At 41.2% G+C, this 24,729-nt stretch overlaps 1 protein-coding gene across 1 annotated transcript; it reads right to left on the minus strand.

Moving 5' to 3' along the window:
* Positions 1-4,101: 4,101 nt before the first annotated feature.
* Positions 4,102-24,219, minus strand: LOC147612646 (putative polyol transporter 3). The gene is made up of 4 exons (XM_086783557.1): positions 22,716-24,219; positions 17,888-18,021; positions 6,595-6,660; positions 4,102-4,371 (listed from the first exon to the last, which is right to left on the minus strand). Exons 1-4 carry the CDS (start codon positions 24,217-24,219, stop codon positions 4,102-4,104), a joined length of 1,974 nt encoding a protein of 657 aa, XP_086639683.1.
* Between the last annotated feature and the right edge of the window lie 510 nt (positions 24,220-24,729).

Raw genomic sequence — 24,729 nt, forward strand, 5'->3', positions numbered from 1 at the left:
GCATAGAGATATGCATAAAAGTTGATTATTTTATTGTAAGAGTGTTACTTTTATCATATTGGATTTCATGCATAGAGGTATGCATAAAAGATATTCTTTTTATACTAAAAGTGTGATTTTCATCATAAATGGATTTTATGCATAACTTAGATGCATAAGAGAAATTCTTTTATTCTAAAAGTGTAATTCCTACCAAATTGAATTTATGCATAAGAAGATGCATAGAAGTTTGATTTTTAATTCAAAGTGTCATTCTCATCTAAATTGAATTTATGCACAAGAAGATGCATAAAAGAATAAGATTTCAATTCAAAAGCGTTATTCTCATCCAAATTGAATTTATGCATAGGAAGATGCATCAAAGATGGATTTTTAATTCAAAAATGTCAATTCTCATCCAAATTGAATTTATGCATAGGAAGATGCATAAAAGATTGAATTTTAATTCAAAAGTGTCATTTTCATTTAAAATGAAATTATGCATAGGAAGATGCATAAAAGATTGATTTTTACTTCGAAGGTATTAATCTCCTTAAATGGAATTTATGCATAAATAAATGTGTAAAGAAATCTTATACCAAATATAAGAATTCTCTTGTATTCTATAAATAGATATGAGATGTGATAGGATGTGATAAGAGGTGTATAAGATGTGATAAGAGGTGATAAGATGCTTATGAAATAAGTTAAGAGGTGATAAGATGAATTAAGATGTGATAAGATGTGTATGGGATGAGGTAAGAAGTGTATGTGATAGGATAAGATGTATATGGGTTGTGATAGGGCGAGAATGGATGTGATGTAAAAGATTCGATGTGAAGGCATATGGGGTTATATGAATGGGAATGTGGAAATGGATGTATGTATGTGGATGTGTGGATGTGGAGATGGGAGTGTGGATGTATGAATGTGAAAATGGATGTATGCATGAAGATGTATATGCATAGATGTGAATGTGGATGTAGATGTGGCTGTATAGATGTGAATGTGGATGTATGTATGTATGTGGATGTATAGATGTGAATGGGAATGTGGATGTGAATATATGTGAATGTGGATGTAGATGTGGATGTATAGATGTGAATGTGGAATGTGGATGTGGATGTATGTATGTATGTGGATGTAGATGTGGATGTAGAGATGTGAATGGAAATGTGGATGTGGATGTATGTATGTATGTGGATGTGGATGTATGAATAAGGACGTGATAGTGGATGTATGCATGTAGATGTAGAGATGTGAATGGAAATGTGGATGTGGATGTATGTATATATGTGGATGTGGATGTATGCATGTAGATGTAGAGATGTGAATGGAAATGTGGATGTGGATGTGGATGTATGAATAAGGACGTGATAGTGGATGTATGCATGTAGATGTGGATGTATGGATATGGATATGGATGTGTATGTATGAATGTGGATATGGGATGTGGATGTATAAATGAGGATGTGAAAATGAAGGTAAGCATGTAGATGTGGATATATGGATGTGAATGTGGTTGTGGATGAGGATGTATGGATGTGGATATGGATGTGAATATATGATATGTAATGTGAAGGAATCTGAAGTGAAGAGATGGAAAATGATGTGATTGGATGAGTACACATATAAATGGAATGTGAAATAAGTAATGTGGATTAATGAGGGATAATGTGGAAAAATGAGAGTTAATATAGAAATTGTATTTGTAAACTGTTTGTAAATGCTGTTTGTAAATGGCTGTTTTATGTCAAGAATGCTAGGGAAGCATTTTGACCATCTTGTGATTAAGGTCGTGGAGACCTAACTGATAAAGTTGCAACTGCTGACGGAGAGTCAATGGAGGACGTCTCGCGTAGCAAGGTCGGCCGAGGTCTTGACCAGCCTCGGTTCGATTTAAATGGTGAGCTTCCGGTACGGTGGATTAGGGACCAAGGAAGCGGCCTATGAGTGAAGCGCTAGGTCACCTGCGAAGGATCCTAGAGGGTGCTGACCATACGGTGCTCGGGCTCTGGGTCGCCGAAGATACCCACACGTGCGTCGTGGAAGATATTGGAACAAGGAGTAAGAGTTGTTTTCTGAAACCGGGCATGGATCTAGTTGATTGACCTTGCTGGTCCTCAACGGATGAGTCCATGGCTCTTTTATATGGATCTGTGGGTTGATCTTGCTGATCTTCCACGGAGATTCCATTCTATTATATGAATATATTGCCGGTTACTATGAGCTAGGAACTGTGGAAAAGGCCCCTGAGTGAACAGGTGGTGAGCGTTCTGGTTGCCAATGATGCCATAAGTATACCGATGAATGAATGACTGGAAATAAGGATTCAACCAAAGACTTTGAGGATTGTCATCAGTGACATAATGGTTTCATTAAAGGATTGTTTTAAAGTTAGCTGATGCTAAGAAAAAGGTAAATTCATATTGGGTGTGTAAGTGGTGTGACTAGTTTTATGTTTGCATGAACTTCCGGCTAGGGGGCCTTGGAACTCTTTTCCTTGGTACCCGGGACAAAAACTAACCAAATTCTTAATTGGATCCCATCACTACAGTGGTTGGGCAGTTGGCTAACCCATGGGACTGGATGGGGTTAGGCTGGACTGATGGATCCGTAAATCGAGACTCAATTTCTGTTTACGATAGATAAAGTAAATCCTGGATAGTATTTGTTCTATGGATAGGAATCAACGGCTGTGCCTCTTAATGGGGAAAAAAGCGTTGATCCCAATGATCCAAGTCCAAGTTTCTTCCCTGATCTGACCGAGTATCTTTATAGGTGCAGTCGGCAGATCAGCTTGTTCAGTAATGGTCTTGACTACGTTAGAGTAAAGAGTTATCCTGGTGGAATCGCCCGTACTTTCCGGGTGAAGGAAGTTTTTTCGGGTTCGGTTTTGGAAAAACCGACGGATTAGTCTCTTGTCTGGATATCCATGGGTGAGGCCCCGACGAGTGTGGGACCCCTGTCCCGCGCGAGAAGTGCTACTTCCGCTGCTAATACCCCGAATCCGTTGCTCGGTGGGAACAGGGATCTCACATGATATGTCTTGTTGATACCAAGATGAGCAGCATAAGGAACTTCATGATGCTATTGAATGAGAATCTTCCGTAATGAAGTATTGTGAGGCACACAAATGCAATCAGAAAAGAACAGCAATTCATCTACGATGGTGTAGGCTGCAAACATGTTCATTTATGGTTTTAGTCCACATGTAATCTCCCTATTTGTCTATTTCTTAATCACCTCCATTAGGCAATGGCAAATTAAAGGGCCCAAAAAGACTCCATTGAGTTCCTAATGCACACGTGTACTTAAGGAGAGAGCTACATTGGTGTTCCATTTGCCATCAAGGACATCCACTAGCGAATGACCAATTTTAAGAGCTCATCACAATGGTAATTGTAGCTTTTATGGGCACTATGGTCACAAAGCCCGAGATTGCCGAACATGCTTACAGGCTTTTGCCAATACAATAAGACCAGAGCTAGCATTTTCAACACCATAATAAACGTTAGCCCTCGATCTTGTAACAAATCAAGCAATGGTTGAACATTCCATGCCAATGTCACGAGTATGATAGGCACCATGCACACACACCGATGTAGCAATGGGAGGAAGGAAGCTTCTTGAGCTCTTCTCTATTCTCTTCTAAGTGTGCTATATATCAAAATGACTAAGTGTGCCTTATAAACGTTGGCACATAAACACACACATATTACATGTAATCTGGTAGATGTGCTATGTGTCCTGCTTATTTCCTCTCTATCATGATCCACCTTATCCTGGTTGAGCTGGCGGAGAGAGACATGTGTCTCCGACTATCTCAACACTCTCCCTCAAGCTGAAGTCACAAGGAGGATGAGTGCTTGAGCTTGCACCACTCAAGCAATGTACTCACATAGCATCTCGGAAGTACTCCATCTTTTCACAAGGAAAAGCTTTCGTGTAAATATCTGCAACCTACTCCTGCGTAGACATGTGCTGCAGGTCTACATTGCCACTTAGCACCTTCTCATCAACACTTCTCATCAACAACGAATGAAGTGATAGTGAACCTCTATGTGTTTCGTTCAAGCATGAAACATAGGGTTATTAGCTAGCATGATGTTGCTAATATTGTTACAATACAATGGTACTGGGTCCACCACAGGCATAACCAAGCTGTGCTAGCAAGCTGCATAACCATATGGCCTCACATGCCAAAATTGTTGCTTCTCTGTACTCAACCTCTATAGATGATAATGCAACTATGGGCTGCTTCTTTGAAATCCATGACACTGCAACCCTTACAAGCATAAATGCATAACCTAATGTAGACCTCCTGTCATCTGCACATCCTGCCCAATCAGCATCTATAAAGGCATATAATTCTGGCTCTGCATCAGCCCCCTAAAGTGTAACCCATAGTCAATAACATATCTCATGATTCGTCTGACAACATCCAAATGTGGTTTCCTAGGTGTCTTCATGTACTGACTTATGAGTCCCCAACTGCATAGCTAAGATCTGGCCGCATAATGGTGAGATAAGTAAGTGATCCCACCATCTTTCAATACATGTTGTAGTCCTCTATCTCAACATCTATATCTGTTGTATTTTGGCATTTGCGTCCAATGGTGTAGACATAGGGTTACACGTCGTCATACCATACTTGGCCAACATGTCCAATGTGTACTGCCTTTGAAGTAGCCAAGTGTCATGTCCATCTCTCACCATCTCAATGCCAAGAAAATATCTGAGGCTACCGAGATCTTTCATCTCAAAATCCCCTCTAAGTTGCACCTTAACCTATGCAATCAACTCCTCCTTGATAGAATGTGCAGCGAAAGAAGGGAAAGTGGAAACACAGGAGAGAGAGTGAGAGAGAAAGATGAAGTGGAAACACACGAGAGACAGTGAGAGAGAAAGATGAAGAGGAAACATAGGTGAGAACCTACTCTCAATATCATCAATACATGTCCCGAGAAAGAGGGGAGAACCTCATAAGTGAGGGACTGTAGCTAGACAAGCTAGGCAAGCAATGAAATATAAGGGAGGCATGCCAGCTATATATACCTCTACATGAAGGCAGCCGACTGGTGATAAATATCTCCACGACTGGGAAAAATACCCAGGACCATAAATGGGAAATAAATATGGGTAAAATACATGTGAGGGGTGACCAGTCCCTCAGACTAACATGGTCAGCCCTAGAGGCTAAAATAGGACACCAAATAGGAAGCCAGCAAGTAGGGGATGATATCTAACACCCGGATGCTGAGCAGACTCCAAGAAGCCAGAGGCGATCCTCGATCAAAGATAAAAGACTGCTGAAACAGGTACCAAGAAAGCTCCACAAGCAATCTCCTCAACAACTCAACTACAAAAGCAACAAAACAAGCTGCCAGGTACACCGCTCCTCTGAAAGAAAACAACCATGTAGGTTGCGACGTGCTACTCCAAATAATGGTTCCAAACCCAAGTGTAAGAACACTCCCCGAAGTCGAATGTCATGTATCCAGCCTGGAGAAGGTATGAAAAACCTCATAACCAACCAAGATCAGATCCTGTAGATAATCAATCCTAGGAGAAGCAAATTGCTCCTCACTGGAACCCTCAAAAGATATAGAGGTAGTCTGCTCCAGCTCTATACAGCCAAATGCTGTATAAAAGCATCCTCTGAAAAGGTCGGCATCACAAGATGTAAAGACTATGTAGAAAAGATAGGGTCCATCTGCTCAAACTCCATAACATGAGTTGTCCAATGCTGTACATAAGATAAGTACATGCCACTAAGGTGGGCATCGTAAGATGAAAGGACTCCACATCGCCCTCTAAAAAAAGATATTATCGGACTGATATAAGTCCAACTTGATTCTGATCCAAATCCAAAAAACTCTAGAAGTACCACTGTGCCCGAGGCACAGTTAGTAACCACAGATCCAAAGCATCCCACCAGGTCCAAAAAAAACCATCCTCCAAAACAACAAGCCAGCAGAACTGGCAGGGGGAGGGGCATCCTCAGAAGCATCACAAAGAGATGAAGAGATAGACTCCTCACAATGAGGAAGGGAAGTAGGAATATAGACTACAGTGGTAACAAAGTCCTCAAAAGCATCACAGATAGCAGAAGACTATTCTAGAAGTAGAACCAGATCCCAAGAATCAACCAACAAATAAAGGATCCATGTGAAAGGATCACACCGCAAAAGGCCAAAACACCCTCCTTGTTCTGCAAATACTACAAAGAACACAAGCTCAGACAAAATAAACTCTGCTCAAGATCTCTGAAAAGATCACTTCTCTCCTCCAAATAACTGTTAACTCCTATCAAAGAAGAAAGTCTCCACAGATACAACACAACTCCCGAAACTGATCCTCAAGTGAAGTAGTTGGAGAAAGGCCCCCTCTGAGTGTAGAAAACTCCTGTGGGAAGCAAAATTGCAGCCAAAACACTGCTATCCAGCAAAAAATAGCACTCCACCGCCAACAAAAGGCAAGGAACATGTAGAAATCGGGAAACTGTGTAGGCCAGTAATGCCATTGTCCCATTATGACATGATACTGGGACAATCTTGGCTGTATCGATATGATCCAATGATCAGCTTTCATTCTCATTTGATCCAGTTATACCATGATGGCCAAGAGCTGGAACTTCATGGCCTTTTCAGTGCCAAACCCATCACTGTTGTTTCTGCTCTGCAAGTCAAGCGGCTTGTCCGCAAACGTGACTGTACAACAGCCTTGGTCATGTTACGGGAGATTGAAGCAGAAACTAGTGGAGAAATCTCAAGCCTCATCATCAACAACTACTTACTTGGAGCAACCCTTCTTCAGGCCTTTTCAGGATCTATTTCAAAATGATCTTCCGATGACATTGCCTCGTCGTCGCCCTGTGGATCACCCGATTGATCTTGTCCCAAGTCAACCTCCTCCAACCCGAGCTCCATACCATGTTTCTTACTCTGAATCTCAGGAGATACAAAGGCAATTACAAGAGTTGCTGGACAAAGGTCACATCCGTCCCAGCAAAAGTCCCTTCGGAGCCCCGATTTTGCTTGTCAAAAAGAAGGATGGATCAATGCGGCTTTGCATTGATTACCGTGCTCTCAACAAGCTGACAATCAAGAACAAATTCCCTTTGCCTCGCATCGATAAGCTGTTCGACTCGCTGCTTGGTGCAAAGATGTTTTCCAAAATTGATTTGAAGTCCGGCTATCATCAAATTTGTATTCGTAATGGTGATGAATACAAGACATCCTTTCGGACAAAATATGGCCATTATGAATTCTTGGTCATACCTTTTGGGTTAACCAATGCCCCGGCCACTTTCATGACCCTGATGAATGAAATTTTTGGGCTGTACCTGGACAAGTTCGTGATCGTTTATCTCGATGATATTCTGGTTTTTAGCCAATCACAAAGAGCATTTACAGATTGTCTTTGGAGTACTACGCACCAATGTGCTGTACATCAACAAGAAGAAGAGCAAATTTTTCAAGAACCATGTGGAATATCTTGGTCACATCATTTCTGCTAATGGGATTGCAGTAGATCCTAAGAAGATTCAGGCGATTGTGGATTGGCCTTTGCCTCTCACCATTTCAGATGTTCGATCTTTCTTGGGACTTGCGAACTTTTATCACAACAAGGTGCATAAGTTTTCAGAGGTTGCTACCCCTTTGACAGAATTGAATAAGCTGGACAAACTTAAGTGGTCTTCTGAAGCTGAGAAATCCTTCAATGATCTCAAGCATGCCTTGACGACAACCTCGGTCTTGGCTGTTTGCAGATCCCACCCAGCCCTTTGATGTAATGACAGATGCCTCAGATCATGCTTTTGGTGGAGTTTTGATGCAGAATGATCGTGTCATTGCTTTTGACAGCAGGAAGTTTTTAGCCATTCAAAGCAGGTATCCTGTGTATGATAAGGAGTTTTTGGCAACCGTGCATGCTTTATCAGACTTGGAGACATTATCTTCTTGGAATAGATTCAGTTATACGTACAGATCATCAATCTCTGACATACATTTTCACTCAGCCTGTAATGAACTCTCGACAAGGCCGATGGGTTGAATTCTTGGCTAATTTCCACATGACTATCCAGTATGTTCCTGGTCTTTAGAATGTGGTTGCAGATGCTTTGAGCCGCATGCCTCGAGCCACTAATTTTGCCATCACAGATGTGCAAATGTAAATCCCTGCTTGTTTCAAGAATGAGTATTTGACTGATAGAGATTTTGGAGATGCGTTCTGTGCTCTCAAATCTTCTAATCCTAGTCCGTGTAAGAGCCTAGAAGGTAGTGGTCAAACTTAGAATAATAGGCTAAATAGGCTCTTTTTTAATTTTTAAAATCAACTAAAACTCAAAAATTTTATACGTATATGAATTTTTTCCCTATTTTTTATAGAAAAGGATAGCTGCAGCCCATCATTAAGTAAGGTCTCTAAAGTGATAGAGGCCCAAAAACGAGTTCCCATGCATTCAATGCACATTCCCCTTCACTTTCCACTATCCCTCTCTCCCACGTTCCCTCCAAAATGCTCTCTCTTCCCCCTTTCTCATAGCAGGGTGTTTTTCACTCTCTAGACTACTTCTTTTAGCTATCTACCTCTCTCTTCACTCAGAAACCTAGATCTATAGCTATGGAAGCTTGATCTGCAACCTCCTCTCAGAAGCTATGGAAGTTTGATCCTCACTTACATTTCCTTCCTTCATCCTTCATCCTTGTCCAACCTCCTTTTACAGAGTGTAACAGCAGAGCTTAGCTATGGAAGCTTGATCTGCAACCTCCTCTCAGAAGCTATGGAAGTTTGATCCTCACTTACATTTCCTTACTTCATCCTTCTTCCTTGTCCAACCTCCTTTTACAGAGTGTAACAGCAAAGCTTAGCTATGGAAGCTTGATCTGCAACCTCCTCTCAGAAGCTATGGAAGTTTGATCCTCACTTACATTTCCTTACTTCATCCTTCTACCTTGTCCAACCTCCTTTTACAGAGTGTAACAGTGGAGCCAAGCTATGGAAGCTTGAGTTGCAAATGCTTTGGCTCTCATAATCTTACTCATTGTCTCCTCTCACCCCCTCTAATATCCTCTTTCAAAGTGCAGTAATAGCACAGCCAAGCCCTTGGATCTTGCTCTACAACTCCTTCTCTTTTGTACATCTCCCTAGTCTAAGTTTTTTTCTCACCATTCAATTTTCCTTTGCCATCAAGGTTTATAATCTCCCTAATATATACATCTGATGTCTTATTCTAGAGCTCGAAGGCCTCCGATCAGTATTCAATCTCTCTCTTGTAGGGGTGGTCAAGATGAGGATGGACACTGGAACATCAAACAATACGAGAAGTGGAATTGGATTACGATGTAGCCTAGTACAAGAGGAACCCACAAGGTGTCAAAGCGATACGTTGATATACAAAGTCACCATTGGAAAGGGCGGATATTGGAGCTCAAACAAGATCGTGATGGAAAAAAGCTAGCCAAGGTCCAACATGTTTACAAGGCAACAGAGCTGAAACTAGCAGACCATGACCAACGTCAACGATTTCCTGCAAATTGTAAGTTATTTCACCACTTTATATTCTTGTTTTTAAATCAATTGTGTGCTAATAATGGTATACTGAGCACTGCTGGTTCCTCTGCGTAGATATTTTTCCCTCAAACTATAGTGAGTGGGAGCCTATGGAGGCAATTTCAGGAACCTTTGAAGCATACCATGTGGAGCTTGGTAGTTTAATCTTTGGAGGGTGTCCAGCTGCACAACTTCTTGTACGAAACATCTTCTTCTATGAGGATACATATGTGGTTCCCATGATAGCAAACGGTACTAGAAAATTAGTTCCAAAACCTACGCCAACTCTCACATCTATTGAATGGCCAATTCCAGACAATGCTTCAGTGGCCATGGCTTGTTTGCAAATCGAAAGCAAGGTGCAAAATGCTATGAAGTGCACATATGGATCTCACAAAGCAACCATATCCTGCTTCATACCTCTACACCTCTTTGTGTACCTATTCCGTACAAGTGACACACATCGTACCCCAACTTTATGGATTGCAAAGGGGGAGAGAGCTCTGACTTGTTTCTTATCACCTGCATGGGATAAAAAAGTTGTTCAACACAATGGAGACACCATCAGATGCGGAGTAATAGTTGAGAAGGTTGTGATGCGCTACCATATTGCCAAGCAACAGTTGTCCATTGCGTTTCCTTACAGGCGATGGAAGCTTACAAATGGAGAATGGGAGGCATTAGACTCCGACAAAACCTCTACAGAACAGGGTGTGCTACATATATCCATGCAAGGTGGGGATGTAGAAGATGTTGCTGTGAATGATGTGACTGGTCCCTTGCCAACTTACGCGACTACTTAGTTCTTCGTTCTCACTGAGTGGTGATTTTGCTTTTATAATCAATGGTAGAGTAGTGCGCAAAAGGCAGGAACGATCTTTTCTTTGTAGAGAAATTACTATGTAATCTTGAATTGAAGTAAATACAATTTCAATTTTTTTGCCTCACTGTCTTATTAAGGTTTTTCAATTGTCTTGTACAAGTTTTATTTTTTTGTGATAGTGTAAGGTTGGTCACACAAGCATCTGTGGCTTGAGCCACTAGTAAATTAGAAATGACCTTGCGATGGAAGGATACGTTCTTGCTTTCGCATACCATTTTTTAAAAATTTTTTGGTACTTAAAAATTTTAAAAGTTTTTAAAATTTTTATAACAAGGTCACCCATTTATAAACGATACTTTACTCATTTTCATCAATTGACGATTATCGTTCTCTCCTAACACTTGCTCTCAATTTCGCACACCTTTCTGTATCACACACTCTCTATTTCTTGCAATCACTCATAGTCATGGCACCTCTACTTGACGCACTTATTGCACGCGACCAAAGTCGGGGAGGGTCGAGATGCATCTCTTTGGCACTACATACCTGCCCTCAGAGCTGACATAGTGCGGGTTTTTCATTTAGACTATTTAGAGATCTCCTATGCCGAGCTCCTAAAATGTAAAGCACTTAGTGCAGTCTTGTCGGAGAACCCCTTAGCCTCGAACATAAATAAATGTATTTTGGTAGCTAGGGAAGCTGCCTTGTATTGCTTTACGGGCAAGCATCCCGGCTTAGTTTTAGGCCATTGTGCCCTTTCTCAGGCTCAAGGAATCAATGAGCCGAGTGATATATTCCAAAGCTTAGGCCAGAAACCAGCCTCTAGAACTCTCTCTCCTAAGCTCTTCCAAGATCTTATTAAAAAGATGTAATGCAAACTTTTCTTCCAAGTTTAATAAAATTTTTTTGTTGTGCATTGTAAGTTGTGATTTTTCCTGGCGTACTTGTGATATACCATTTCAAGCCTCGCAATTTTAAGATTTTGTTCTTGTGTTCATAGAAAATATTGTTTAGGATTCATTTTAAATGTGATTGTGATTAAAAAAAGTAATCGAGATTGGGTTAGAGCGGTACGAAAAAATGTTGTATTTATAGATGTATACACACTCACATATATGTATATATATGTACATATATGTATATATATACATATATATATGTGTGTGTGTACCTATATATATATATATAAGATTTTGAGGCTATTGAAAGATATATATATATATATAAAAGATATATAGGATATATATATATATATAAGACATAAGATATTATAAGATTTTGGGGCTATTATAAGATATATATAAATATATATAATATCTTATATAAATATATAAGATTTTGGGGCTGTTAGGGCACCTAAAGGGCCTTATGAGCCTCACCAGACAAAAAATATCAAAAAATAAAATTAAAAAAATGCCATGTGTGCTACGGCGCGAAAATCGATAGTTTGACCTGGTCAAACTAGCGATTAACGCACCGTAGCGCACATGGCATTTTTTTTATTTTTTTTTGATTTTTTAGTCTTGAGGCTCATAAGGCCCTCTATAAGGGTCTCTAGGTGACTTTATAGGCTCTACCTTTTTTGTATATATAAATATATATATATATATATGTGTGTGTGTGTGTGTACATATATATATATATGTGTATATGTATATATATTTGTATATGTATATATATATGTGTGTATATATGTATGTGTGTGTATATATATATGTGTGTGTGTGTGTGTGTTTGTGTGTTTTTTCCTGTGTGTATAGTGCTTTTATATTTTTTTAATGAAATGTTCATTGGCACTGAGCATACAAAAAAAATTGGACTCAACAAAGAATGTAACACAACTCAAAAAGCTTTCATTAATGTGTGAAAATGCTACAAAGGAATTTGGGAACATTACAAAATTTTGTAGGGAGAATTACAAAGTGGGTTAGCCTATTGAGGTAGAAGGCTACGCTCTAAACGTAGACGTAGGGCTAGGGACATATCTACAGGCTTCAAAGTAACTCTCTTGGCATGTACCATAGCCAGCACTGAGTCTTCAAAAACAAAAACTACAATATCTTCAGCAGCTTCTTGAAGAGCTTCAAGAGCTGTGCTCTGTATGCGATCAACCCTGTCTCAGTAAATTTTTCCATTGTTTCTCTCACCAGTCGAGAGAATGGTGCCTTGGGGATGAGAAGATCTGTGCTTTTCTGATATTTCCTAATCTCTCGTAGCGCGACTGTCCCTGGCCTCCATTTTCTCTTCTTCTTTGTAACTGGTGGAGGCGGTGGTGGTCTTTGATTCTCCCACGGTGGTCGTTCAGACCTGAACTTCTTTTTCTTTTGTGCACGCTCTTCCTCCTCTTGCTGGTCCCGAAACTTGCCCTCCATTCTTTTGCCACACTTCTTGACTGGACGTCTGGATGTTGTGGCTGCTTGTGGCTGTGCTTGGCTTGCCCTCCTTGCGTCCTCTTTGGGCTGCTGTCTCTTTTGCATTTCTGTCTCCCAAGCCGCCCTCACAAGAGCAAACTCTTTGTCAATGGTATCTTTCGTGATGCCATAGGACAAGAGCTCGACGTCCCTGTTCTGTAAGATAACCTCTAGCTGTTCTAGGGTGTCGGCCTCAATAACAATCTCCGGTGGTTGCCCTTGACCTTCCTCGGCTTCTTTTCGACGCTGTTCTTCTTCCGCTTCTCTACTAGGCTCGGCTTCTTCAGCTTCCTTCCTGCGTTGCACTTCTTCGGCCTCCTTCCTGCGCTCTTCTTCTCTCATCTCCTTTGCCTCTTGCTCTATTACTATAGGTAGATTTGTCCTTTTTGCGGTAGCAAGTAGTGGGCCGAGTTGATCGAAAAACTGCAAGTCTTGCTCCTGTTCTTCTGGCATGGCCTAGGTATGTACGAGTGCAAGAGATAGTGGGAGGGCAAGAGAGAGTAGAGCACAAAGAAGAAATTGAAATGTGGTGGCTATAAATGAAAAATGACTTAAATATGTCTATAAATATAATTTTTTAAAACTTTTAGAAAATTTAAAAACACAAAAAGATTATAATCAGAGAGTTTAAGCCCATGAGGAACCACACCGACGCTTGCTTGCTACCCACTGCCGTAGTCTCTCCCTAGCATTTGATCTGTTGTATCCTTCAGTTCTTCTTGCATTAACAGTTTTCATTATTTGACGCCTAAGAGACAAATTACCGTGACTTTTCTGCCTTTTTTTGCCAACCAGAACGCGATAGAACCAGTTGAACATTTCATGGAGCGCATTACTCTTGACTTTGCCACCACCATGGCGAGTGCCCTTAAAATACACGCCCTTTACTTGGTAATGTGATTTCTCCATGCCTTGATTGCTCCAAAGTGCTAAAGAGCCATATCTATCGAGAAAGTATGGCCCATGTGCATACAATATATGCTGCATAGAAAATTACAAAAAGTCAACAAACAGTATGAAGAACATACTACAAGGACACAAGAAATATAACATTACCATGTAGTGAGTAATGTGTGTTTCTCCCCATGCCTCGACCATTTCTTCTGTAAATCTACAAGTGGCTTGTTTAAGTGCCTCAATACCATGGTCATCCAGGTGAGGTCGCTCTAGAAGATCGACCATTTTATTACACACCTCCCATACATGTGCACGTTTTAGGCCAAGCCTGGCATCATTTCCTCGATATGTTATAACATCACATATCTTCTTCCAAATTTCAAAGTCACTGGGGCTATGAGAACCCAAGTGGTTTGATAGCAAGTGTCTTGCCTTTGATCCACCCATGCAAATTTTATTAGGGTTGTCTTGTGTAGGGTTTGATTTTCTGTCCTTTGTCAAGACCACTGCTCCAGCATGTAATCCCATAGAGGAAAGTATACCCTCTAGTGCACGTATTGACTCTTCTCGTCGATCTTCGGGCTCCATGTTCCAGACATAGTTTATGTGGAGCATCAATAGCTTATCCAAAATCCTGAGTCTTGCATGTAATGTGCACACATGCACTTGGCATGGTGGAATGTTCAAGATTGGGTTCCAAGCATTGTCCTCCTGGTGGCTTGCTCTGGTCACAACTTAATATGCCATTATGCCATACCTTTGATCCTTTCCTCTGTTCAGCACCAAAAACGATTGCTTTTTTTGCACCCACCTATTTTTGACTTTTGCCTTTGCTAGGTTGTTTCCCTTTTACTCTTGAGTCTACTGCTGTCTTGGAATGACAACAGTAAACACATGAGAATATAGTATTCGCACCTGTTTTACAACCCAACATACACTTTAAGGTTTTTAGATCGCCACCCAAGTGCCATTCAATGTTAAAGCAGCCTATTCCGGGAACATCAAGCTTTTGACCATTGACCTGACAAGAGACGACATGTTGAATGCCAGACCGTTCAAAATACCACCTCAAGGTATCATGGTTCTCTTTTGGGAGGACCCATGCTGCTTGCCACCAGATGTTCTTCTCTGATTGAATGCCGTAGTAGTCTTGCTTATGCCCTTGACCCCTATTGTTGCTGTCTTTAGTTGCATCCAACTCTTGGGTCTCGAAAGGCTTTCCTCTAAGTGCTCGGCTCATCAAGGTTAAACTAACACGCTCCAGTCTTTGACCTTTAACCACTTGACATTCATCCAGCTTCAAGACAAACACGGCATTTCCACCTGTCTCTTCAAGTGTGAGGCCATAGTACTGAATCATTGCTTTTTGTAGCACTTCCATGTCAATGTAGACATTGTTATATGCATTGTATTCAAAGGGTTTGATTGTTGGCATTGGCATAATATCCTCAACCCACTTGTACCCACCATCAAACATGGATGCAATATCACCATTAGCACACTTCTTTGCCATCTGTAAGCTATAAAGTGTTGGAAGCAAGGATTGCGTAACTCCCTTTGCTCGCAACCCTAAAGTGATTGACCTGTACATTGCTCTATAACCTTTTTGGCTAATACCTGCTGAGTCACATATATCAAGCATCTCTTTGGGTGTGACAATTTCTTTGATTTCCTTCAAGAAATGTTGACAAAGGGTCTCCCGCAGCTTATCATTACCAGAACCTGTTATCATTTCCATGATATCCTTCTCCTGAAGGACATGCTGAAGAAGGGAGACATTAACATTGTCCTCAGCGTTGTTACATCCTAGTATAGCTGTTGCACATGCCCTACAATCGCAAGAGTCACCCATGAGAGATGCTTTATTCATTAATTGCTTCTCAAAGTTGCTATAATTCCTACAAAAAATTTTACCTGGTTGTTTGTTTACGCCTCTTGCATGCGCCTGCTGTCTTAGAAAGTAACCCAACAGCGTTTTCTTTGCCTTGCGTGATATCCAATGGGAAGATGAGTGAAATGGTGAACACGACGCCAAAGATTACGAGTGGAGTGTTGAAGACGAACATAATTATCGGTAAATTGATTTATTGTGCGCACATGATCCGCTAGATTATTCTTTTGCACCTCAAGCTCCTCTGAGAGCTCTTTAATTCTCTGCATCAAACTATTGTCTGCTTAGTCGATGCCGCTTGAAGCTAGTCGAAGACAAATTGTGTTTGCCTCTTTTCAACTGCCTCATCTAGCCACAACATGTGTAATCTCCTACAATAGCCAAGAAGCCCATTGAAACCATCACCAACAAACTTAAAAAAACTTGTAATGCTTTTGAATGGTGGAGGGGCACCAGATATTGGATCTGGTGGATAAAGATTTCCATCAATCCAAAGATCAATGGCCTTTGCTCCTTGCATTCGAAGCTGATCGTATGAAATATTGGGTGCAACATGCCTACTGCGTAGGGTTGCATATTCTGTCTCCAAATCAACCTGAAGGCGGATCTTAGAAGGCTTATTGGTGATGTCTTGTAGTGCCATCTACAAGAAAGTAGGCTTGTAAGCTTGGGTTGAATAGGAGTGGAAGGAGCAGGATATGGTATCAAAAAATAATGGGAAGAATGGAGATGAGGGTTGCTTCTCTAGAGCTGCATTGTGGATAGAGAAAGAAGCCAGAAAGGGAGCCAAAGAAACATAGAGAGGGTTGGCAATGGTGAGACGAAAATGCAAAGGAGACAATGCATCATGGAAAGCTTCTTTAGTGCAAGCTATGGCTGCTAAGCAATATAGAGAGAGAATACATCATGAAAAGGTTCTTCTGTGCAAGTCATGGCTACTACTGTGGGTTTGGAGAGAGAACCAAGTATTGTAGAGAGAATGCTCCTGGTAAGCTTCTTCCTTGCAAGCCATGGCTACTACTGTAGGTTTGGAGAGAGAAGGCTCGTTTAGGAGTACAGACCTGCTAGCTATGGAGAGAGGACCAAGTATTGTAGAGAGAATGCTCATGGTAAGGCTTTTGAGAAGTGAGTCCAAGTCATTTCTGCTAAAGTATTACCTTTCATGTGACAGGTTTTGCAGTGGTGGTGCTATGATCGTTGGTTGTTGATGTAATAGACTTAGATTCTGAAGCTCTTACTTCCTTTATCATCAAGTTATTCTCAAGCTTGATGACATTGCCGTGATGTCCTCCAAAGTGGTGATACCTCCAATGACCAAACCATTATGGATATGTTCATGTTTAAGACCGTGGAGGAGTTGATTGTTGGAAAAGCTCTCATGTAGAGCTTATCGCGAGAGTTCAAATGCTTAAGATGACTAACAAAATCTCTCACTAACTCATCTTCTTCTCTCTCAGCTTTGCGCAACTGTGAAGCCACACTCCATAAAGCTCCCTCACGTCGCACAAACTGCTTTGAGAGAGGGGTCAGCCATTCTGGCTAATTGTGCATCTCTTGTCCATTCAACAAATTACATACTTATATTGTGCTTGTTGTGAGGAATAACCTTCAAAGCCCCAATAAAGTTTAGATGTTCTTCAACTCTCAGAGTGTGATACCAATCACGAGCCGTGCCATCTAGTGTAATGCTACATGTGTTGATCTTTGTAAGCTCATTTATCTCACCTAAAGCCTCGCAAACTTGATCGAAGATCTCAAGGTGTCTTCTAGGATGTCCCTCTCCATTGAACTTGTGCGTAAGCTTTGTGATTCGTGCAATATTTCCAGAGCTACTCTATCTATTATCTCTGATTTGACGGGTCTTATAATTTCAGCCATAGATCTCTCTAATGCTTTCGCAAAGGCTACTAGATCAGTTGGAAGGGTTGTTGCTACTGTTGTTAGAGGTATTGGTACAATAGGGGAAACATGTGGCATGAAGGGTGTTGTCGGGCGACATAATGACATGAATCTTGGAGGAGTAACATGAGTCCGATAGGTGGGTGGGTGGTCACACAAGAATTCCCATAGGTACTGATGGCGTATAAGCCGCCAAGGGAACCACTAGTCTAGTCACTTGTGAGGATGTCCCCTTGCTCTAGGGTGCATTGGAAAAGTAGAGGAAGATCCAAGGAATCAAGGATCTTGGGTGAAGCTTCCTCCTTCTGCTACATCCATAGCCAATGAGATGGATGTGTTAACTAGACCTAGAGCCATTGTTATAGGGACTGTTGCAACTGTGGTTGCCATAGTTGTAACTGAGGGTATGAAACTAAGGGGAAATCTTACTTGGTTGGTCACAGGTGGTGTCGTTATGAGTGGTGTATAACCCATTACCACAGAATATGGAATTGTGCTAATAGAATCTTGGGTTGGTACCTCTCTACTACGATCTCGGAATGTGAAGTCTGTGATTGTAGATTCTTGGAGTCCTGTGTGTAACCTAGAGGAACAATATAGTCGGAGATTGGCCCATCATATAGCCAGGTGATACTACAAAAGTAGGATCCACTAGGCTCACAGGAGGTGTTACCACCATTTCACTCATCGTGGGCATTCTTGTTTTGGATGTCCCGACTTGCACCATAGGTCTTTGGATCCTTTCATGTTCAATGATCCTATATATGCAATCACAGATACCCTGCAATTGTTTGTCCTCTGTTGTGCCCCCAAATATTGATTAGACAATCCCTTTCCAACTAACACCATAACCTTGGCTTGTGGCAAAATCCATAAGAGTCTTTGTTGATGCGTCATACTCCCAATTATTTGGGAGAAGGCATTGATTGAAGATTTTCAAGCCTAGCTCTTTCCTCAAGGTTAACACAATGTTATTATCTAGATTGAGACTATTGGGCAGTACTTGTGTGGACTCATTTTGGGCGTACTGGGTTGTTTGGGCTGTTATTATTTGCTATGCCACTTATAAAGTCTCTTCTTCCTTTCCTTTAGCAGCCTGGATTAGTGACTCTATTTCCTGGACTTCTTCTAATGTCCTACCATCAGGCATAAGCACTTGTCTAGGGGGGTGGTTTGATGGTCACAATTACAACAAGTGGAACGGGAGCTCTATGGATAGGGATGTCAATGTGAATGCTCCATGTTTGTAAATGACGACGAGAGTACACCAAGTGTCTCTCTCAAGTTTAACTAAACTCCATCATGTGGTTTGTATGTAGTAAGATTTTGTTTAGAGATTGAGGTTGAGGCCAAACCTTTGAGGTAGCTAGCTACACAGTCAAAAAGACTGGTAGCTGGTTTGGCTGGTGATAGGTCCTTGTACAATGCTAAATTGGGTTCTGACACTGAAGGTTATGAACCTAGTGTAGGCTAGTATACACGTAGCTCGATAGACACACTATCGTCTAAATAGGCCTCTAATACATGCCTAGATCATAGATTCATGTGAATATGGGATGTTGGAAGGTCTTATAAATGCCTCGGACAAGTTTGGATTTTTTTTTTCATTTTTTAATTTTTTTTGAAAAGTATTGGATTGTCCAAAGTTTTTTTGAAATACGTTTCTGGTGTTTCTTAACCCGTCTGGCCTAAAAAATAGTGCACTTTTTTCGAGTTTGTCAAGTGCTACGGGCGTTGGCTCCCATAGTTAAGGAAGCTCCTTAACTATGTACTCGGGGGATGTACTACTAAGAAACCCTATGTATCACGTGCGTTCAAGGGGTATTTAAAAAACCCCTTACTTGTAAATTTTTCATGAATAAAATTATCCCTTTTTCTTTATGGACTTATGGTTTTTTTTTAAAATTGATTTAAAATGCCTCTTCTATAAATGTATTTTTGTAAATTTATCTTAAAATTTTGAATTAAAAAACCCCTTCATTTGAACTCACGTGGTATACTTACATATTTTTAGGTGAATCCCTCAAGACTATGTAAAAATGTAAAATTTTTTGGGTGTCACACAAGTTGCGTCAACATGATCGCAACAGCCTAAAACATATCTTAGGCAAGTTTGTGCGTGCACCTTCTTTTGCTCACAAACCTTACTTTTTTCCTTTTTCCCTTTTACCTTCTCTTTTAATTTTTTAATTTTTTATTTTATCTTTTTATTTTTTTGGGTTTACGTTCACTGGAAAAGAGTATTTTCGAAATATTTGACTTAGGCTTGCACACATTAAATGCGTTCAATCACTCAAAACTTGCCCAAAAATGGGTATTGATAGGCTTTTGGACTTTTTGGGCGTGGCTTAAAAGCGTGCATGCATTAAATGTGTCCAGTCAATCAAGTCTATCACCTAGTGGCCAAAATTATAGGAGGATTAAGTTAACTTAATATGCATTAATTACACTAATGTAAAATGTAAAAAATCTACAAAACGTAGAATTTGATCCACTTTGCAGATCCTCCTCAAATTTCTGTTTCAATCCCAATTTCTCCATGTAAGGAGCTTAAATTGGGGTAAACCCTATGCCCAAAAATCGATTTTGAGCTCTATTTAACCCGATTCTTTCAATTTCATGTTCAATTAACTATTTTTTCTTTTTAAATTTAAAAAATACAGAAAATCAAAAGTTGAATTTATAAATGATAAGTTGGAATAGAGTTAACCTAAATACAAAAATTACAGAACTCATTGAAAATGCAAAACATATAGAAATTAAAAAACATGTAGAAATTTAACATAAACTTCTTAAGATTTCAACAACAATGCAACAAAATGGATAGATTTTCAGAATTTTGTTTCTACCATTCTTGAAAAACCATAGAAAATAGAAATATAACACAAATTAATCATATGCACACACGCATTGAAAATGCATTGTGGCTATGCAGTGGGGCTATTCCCTAGTAGCGCACCACTTATGGGAAGCCCTTTACCCATAGAAAGAGTATGGGGCTTTGCCCAACCACACTCAAGAGCATAAAATAGCTCAACCGAGAAGCCAATATGCCATGACCTAGCTCACAATTGTATGGGCAAGGTGTGTCATTTACCTCATGAATACTTGTGTCCAGATTCTCGAGACGATGTTGCCATGTAGCCACACTCCAAATCTCCACTCTGTCGCGCCCGCTATCGCCGCCGCTATCGTACTCCAAAGGAAGCTCTATCCTCCTCTCACTCAATATCTCTCTCTCGTATACACTCACACATATACAATGAGCATATAATAGCTCTAATTGAATTAGGCAAGCAAGATACAAGAGAGCAAGAGACTAGAGAAGAAGAGCACTTTATTAATTGCATAAGAGAATGAGTCATGAGAGTTACATTTTTTAGGTTTTGTAGGTGACCTCTAGGGTTCACACCCTTAGGCAGCCAAGGTTAAAAGTCTAGTCCTCGGCTCATTTGGCCACTCTAGCTAGTGTAAATGTCACCTATTCTAAAGCTAGCACTCTCAACCTAGGATCTCGTGGTGCACCTTTAATAGACAAGCAACGAGCACACATGTAAAATGTACAGTACATGATTTTCCTTGTGAATTTTGGCCATTCCGATGCTTGTGGCTCAAGAAAAGTGAAAATAATACGATGGCCGACGTTGACGCCATAGAGGTCTTTGGCAACAAGGGTTAACATATGTTTATAAGAAAATTCAAGGGGTGATATTAAGGATCTCATTTATAAACATGAGCTTATACCTCATTTTATAATAATATTACAAACCTAAAACACAAGGATTTTTAACATTTCTCGTATGTTCACTTTAGCTCATTTTATGCAATTTGTAGATCCAACTTACTTGTAGTTATTTAATACAACTTAGACAAAAGGTATATCTTATTTTTATCACTATTTCACAAACTATTTTACTCGTGCCTTATTAAAAAAGTAAATTTTTTAAACATAGCAAGCAAAAGAATTATCAATCTTTTTTAAAAATTGTTAGTTTTTAGCGTATTCTAAAGAGAATATTTAAGAATAAACATTTACAATTACCCATCTATCCGTACCCATATATCCATAATAGTGTCTTCTAAAAATGATTGAGTATGACACTTCATGTAATAGTACAAATGTTTTCTATTTTTTCAAAATAGTGGGTTTATGTTAATCTTAAGTAGTGTCTTTATGTTAAATATTTTATTACAAAAGATGGGTTATTTCTTATTTGTGATTAGAGTTTTCGTGCATGTTGACATTCATGTATTTAACTAAAATCATATTTGGTTCTTTCTTTTAGCAGCTATTTTTGGATAGTTTTTAGGAATACAAATGGGTACCCTAAATGTGACTCTTAAGAGTTCCTTAAAAGTAACATCTCAAAACTATGAAAACCAAAGTAAACAATAATGAAAAGAACCATCCCAAAACAACAAAGCACAAAGAGACGAGTCTTTGAAATTGACATAAAAATTGCATTAGAACAACCATGAATCTAGTCCTCACAACATGTTTGCTAATAAATGGACACCTTTTTGTAAGCCCAACTTTGAGGCAGCAAGATTATTCCTTTCATTGCAATTACTTGAGGCTAAAAGTAATTGGAATTTTTGTGGTTTAATTGTTCACTTAATTGATGGTCGAAAACAGTCTAATTGTTCATTTAATTGATGGTCGATAACAGTTGAATTATTCGTTAAATTGATGGCTCATGTTATGGACCGTTTCGAGAATGTGAATTGTACCCTTGAAACCAAGTGGAATACATCTCACTCTTCCAATAATTTGCCATTTCACTCTTTCAACATCAAATCAATTGGATTTTCAATAAGTAGACTTTAAAAGCTTTCATGGACTTTCAAATTTGTTATTCAAAGATGGATTAAAAAATTTTATGTTGTTTATTTGGGGGGCATTGGAAGCAGGGTTGGGAAAAAGATAAGTTCCCTTAACCTAATACTTGTTCAAATTTAAAAAAAAATCCTTGTCAAATTAATGAGAGAAGTATAAATACATTCTCAAACTTTTTGAAAAATAGTTACAACTTGAAAATGCTTGTTCCTCAACCCATGGTGAGAACTTGAAAGGTTTGATATACAAGGTGCATAAAAAATAGATTGGTAAACATGAGAGGAGATAATCGGCACAGGCGTACTAGAGGAGATAATATGCACAGGCATAGTCAAGGGTGCCTGCCATGCCATGCCGTGCGTTACTGTTTTTCGATGTCAACGACGGTGTTTCCTTTGCTGTTGGAATCGAAGAGCTGGCCGATCTCCTCGAGGGTTTTGCCCTTGGTCTCCGGCACCAGCACCAGCACGAAGAACATCGAGAGCAGTGTGATGCCTGCGAATAGCCCAAAAGTACCGGCGGGCGTGACGGCCTTGGCGATGCTGAGGAACGTAAGGGCCACTGTGCCGCTCACGGCCCTGTTCACGAACACGGAGACGCCCACGGCCGTGGAGCGGTGCCTGAGGGGGAAGATCTCTGAGGTCAGTACGTAGCTGATGGGGCCGAAGCCCACGGAGAAGAAGCCCACGTACGCGAAGATTGCCACGATGGTTATCCCCGCGCCCAGCAAGGAAGCGTGGGCGCTGCCCTGCTTGCTGCCCACGGACAGCATGGAGTCGCCCTCCGCCGAGTTGAGGCCCAGCAAGACGAATGTGACGGCCACAGTGCTCAGGCAGGCCACGACGCCACCAGCGCTCACGTAGAGAAGCTTCTTCCTCCCCACGCGGTCCAGTAGGTAGGTGGCCACGAACACGAAGCCCAGCTTCACCACACCCATGCCCACTGTGGCGCCCAGCATGCCCATCTTGCTTGTCACCCCGGCCTGCTTGAACACCACGGGGCTGTAATACACCAGCGCGTCGATGCCGGAGGCCTGCTGGAAGACGTTGATGCCAAGAGCCACAAGGTACATGCGAGCAATGGGCGACGACAGGCAGCTCAACAGCTTGGATGCGAAACCAGACGTTGTAGTTGTTGCACCCGGAACGGCAGTGCTGCTATTTCCTCCTCCAGCTCCTTCCGCCTCGTTGGCCGCAACGATCTCTTCCAGCCGCTGCTGCGCCTCCTCCTCGTCGTCGCCGCACACCACCTCCGTCAAAACCCGCCTGGCCTTATCATTAAGGCCTTGCAGAACCAGCCACCTCGGCGACTCTGGAAGCACAAACAGCGCCCCGAGCCCTAGGAGCAGGGCGGGCAACGCTCCCGCTCCCAGCATCAGTCGCCAATTGTAGGTCGGGTTCAAAAACTGGAAGGCAAAACCCACCACGTAGCCAAGCAGGATGCCGGCGTTGACGAACACCTCCGTGAAAGACACCAGAAAGCCTCGCACGCGGGCCGGGGAGATCTCCGCCGAGTAGAGGGGCGCAATCATCATAGCGAAGCCCACGCCGAGCCCCGTTAACAGGCGGCCAGCCAGTAGCCATGCGAAATTGACGGAGGCTGCCAGAACCACGGCACCGGCGAGGAAGAGGACGGACGATCCCAGAAGAGCGCGACGCCGGCCCAGCCACTTGGCCACGAACCCCGCCGCCAGGGATCCCACCGCCGCGAACAGGTTAAGCGAGCCCACGATCACCTCCTCCTGTAGCAAGCTGAGCTGCAGCTGCTCCTTGATGAACAAGATGGCGCCACTCATGATCCCGATGTCGTACCCCATCAGCAAAGCGCTAACCGTGCTCAGCAGAACGCAGGACCACGTGTACAATCCCAGGCGCTTCTTCACTTCAGCCGGCTCTGCGCTTTTCTTCGACTTCCAGAAATCCATGGCGGTTGTTGTTCCTGTGTAGCTCAGCAGTTGTAAACAAATTAAGTTGTGTCGAGAAATGACTTCGGGGACCCTTATATAGAGAAGTCGCAAAGGTACAAAAAGCAGTCGGAAGCGCCTCAAAAGCAGATTCGGTCGTTAAAAAAAATGATTTTCGAATAAAAATATAGCATTATTAGTAGCATCCATACAACTAAAGAATAAAATCGAACCAGTAACTTAGCAACTAATCACAGTAACTAATCATTAATTAGCAATTAATCACAGTAACTAATCATTAATTAGTAACTAATCACACAGACCATCACAGGAATCAGTAACTAATCATTAATTAGCAACTAATCAAAGACCATCAGAGACCATCACAGACCATCTAATCATAGACAATGAAGCATAGACCTCCAGCAACCAACCACATACCATCACAGCATAGACCACCACAGACATGCAGACGCTCTGAGCAACACGAAGGAAGAAAAGAGCGAGCCGCATCTCACCTCAGCACTACGC

This window comes from Cibotium barometz, chromosome 45 (assembly GCF_041138505.1).
Source record: "Cibotium barometz isolate CiBa-2024 chromosome 45, ASM4113850v1, whole genome shotgun sequence".
In the NCBI taxonomy this organism is placed as follows: Eukaryota; Viridiplantae; Streptophyta; class Polypodiopsida; order Cyatheales; family Cibotiaceae; genus Cibotium; species Cibotium barometz.

Coding starts and splice junctions, on each gene's coding strand:
- LOC147612646 (XM_086783557.1), bottom strand. CDS start 24,219: ATGGATTTCTGGAAGTCGAAGAAAAGCGCAGAGCCGGCTGAAGTGAAG. Junction 18,022..22,715: donor CAAAACCCTCGAGGAGATCG/GCCAGCTCTTCG, acceptor CAGGACTCCAAG/AATCTACAATCACAGACTTC. Junction 6,661..17,887: donor CACCACCTGTGACCAACCAA/GTAAGATTTCCC, acceptor CTTGACTTGCAG/AGCAGAAACAACAGTGATGG.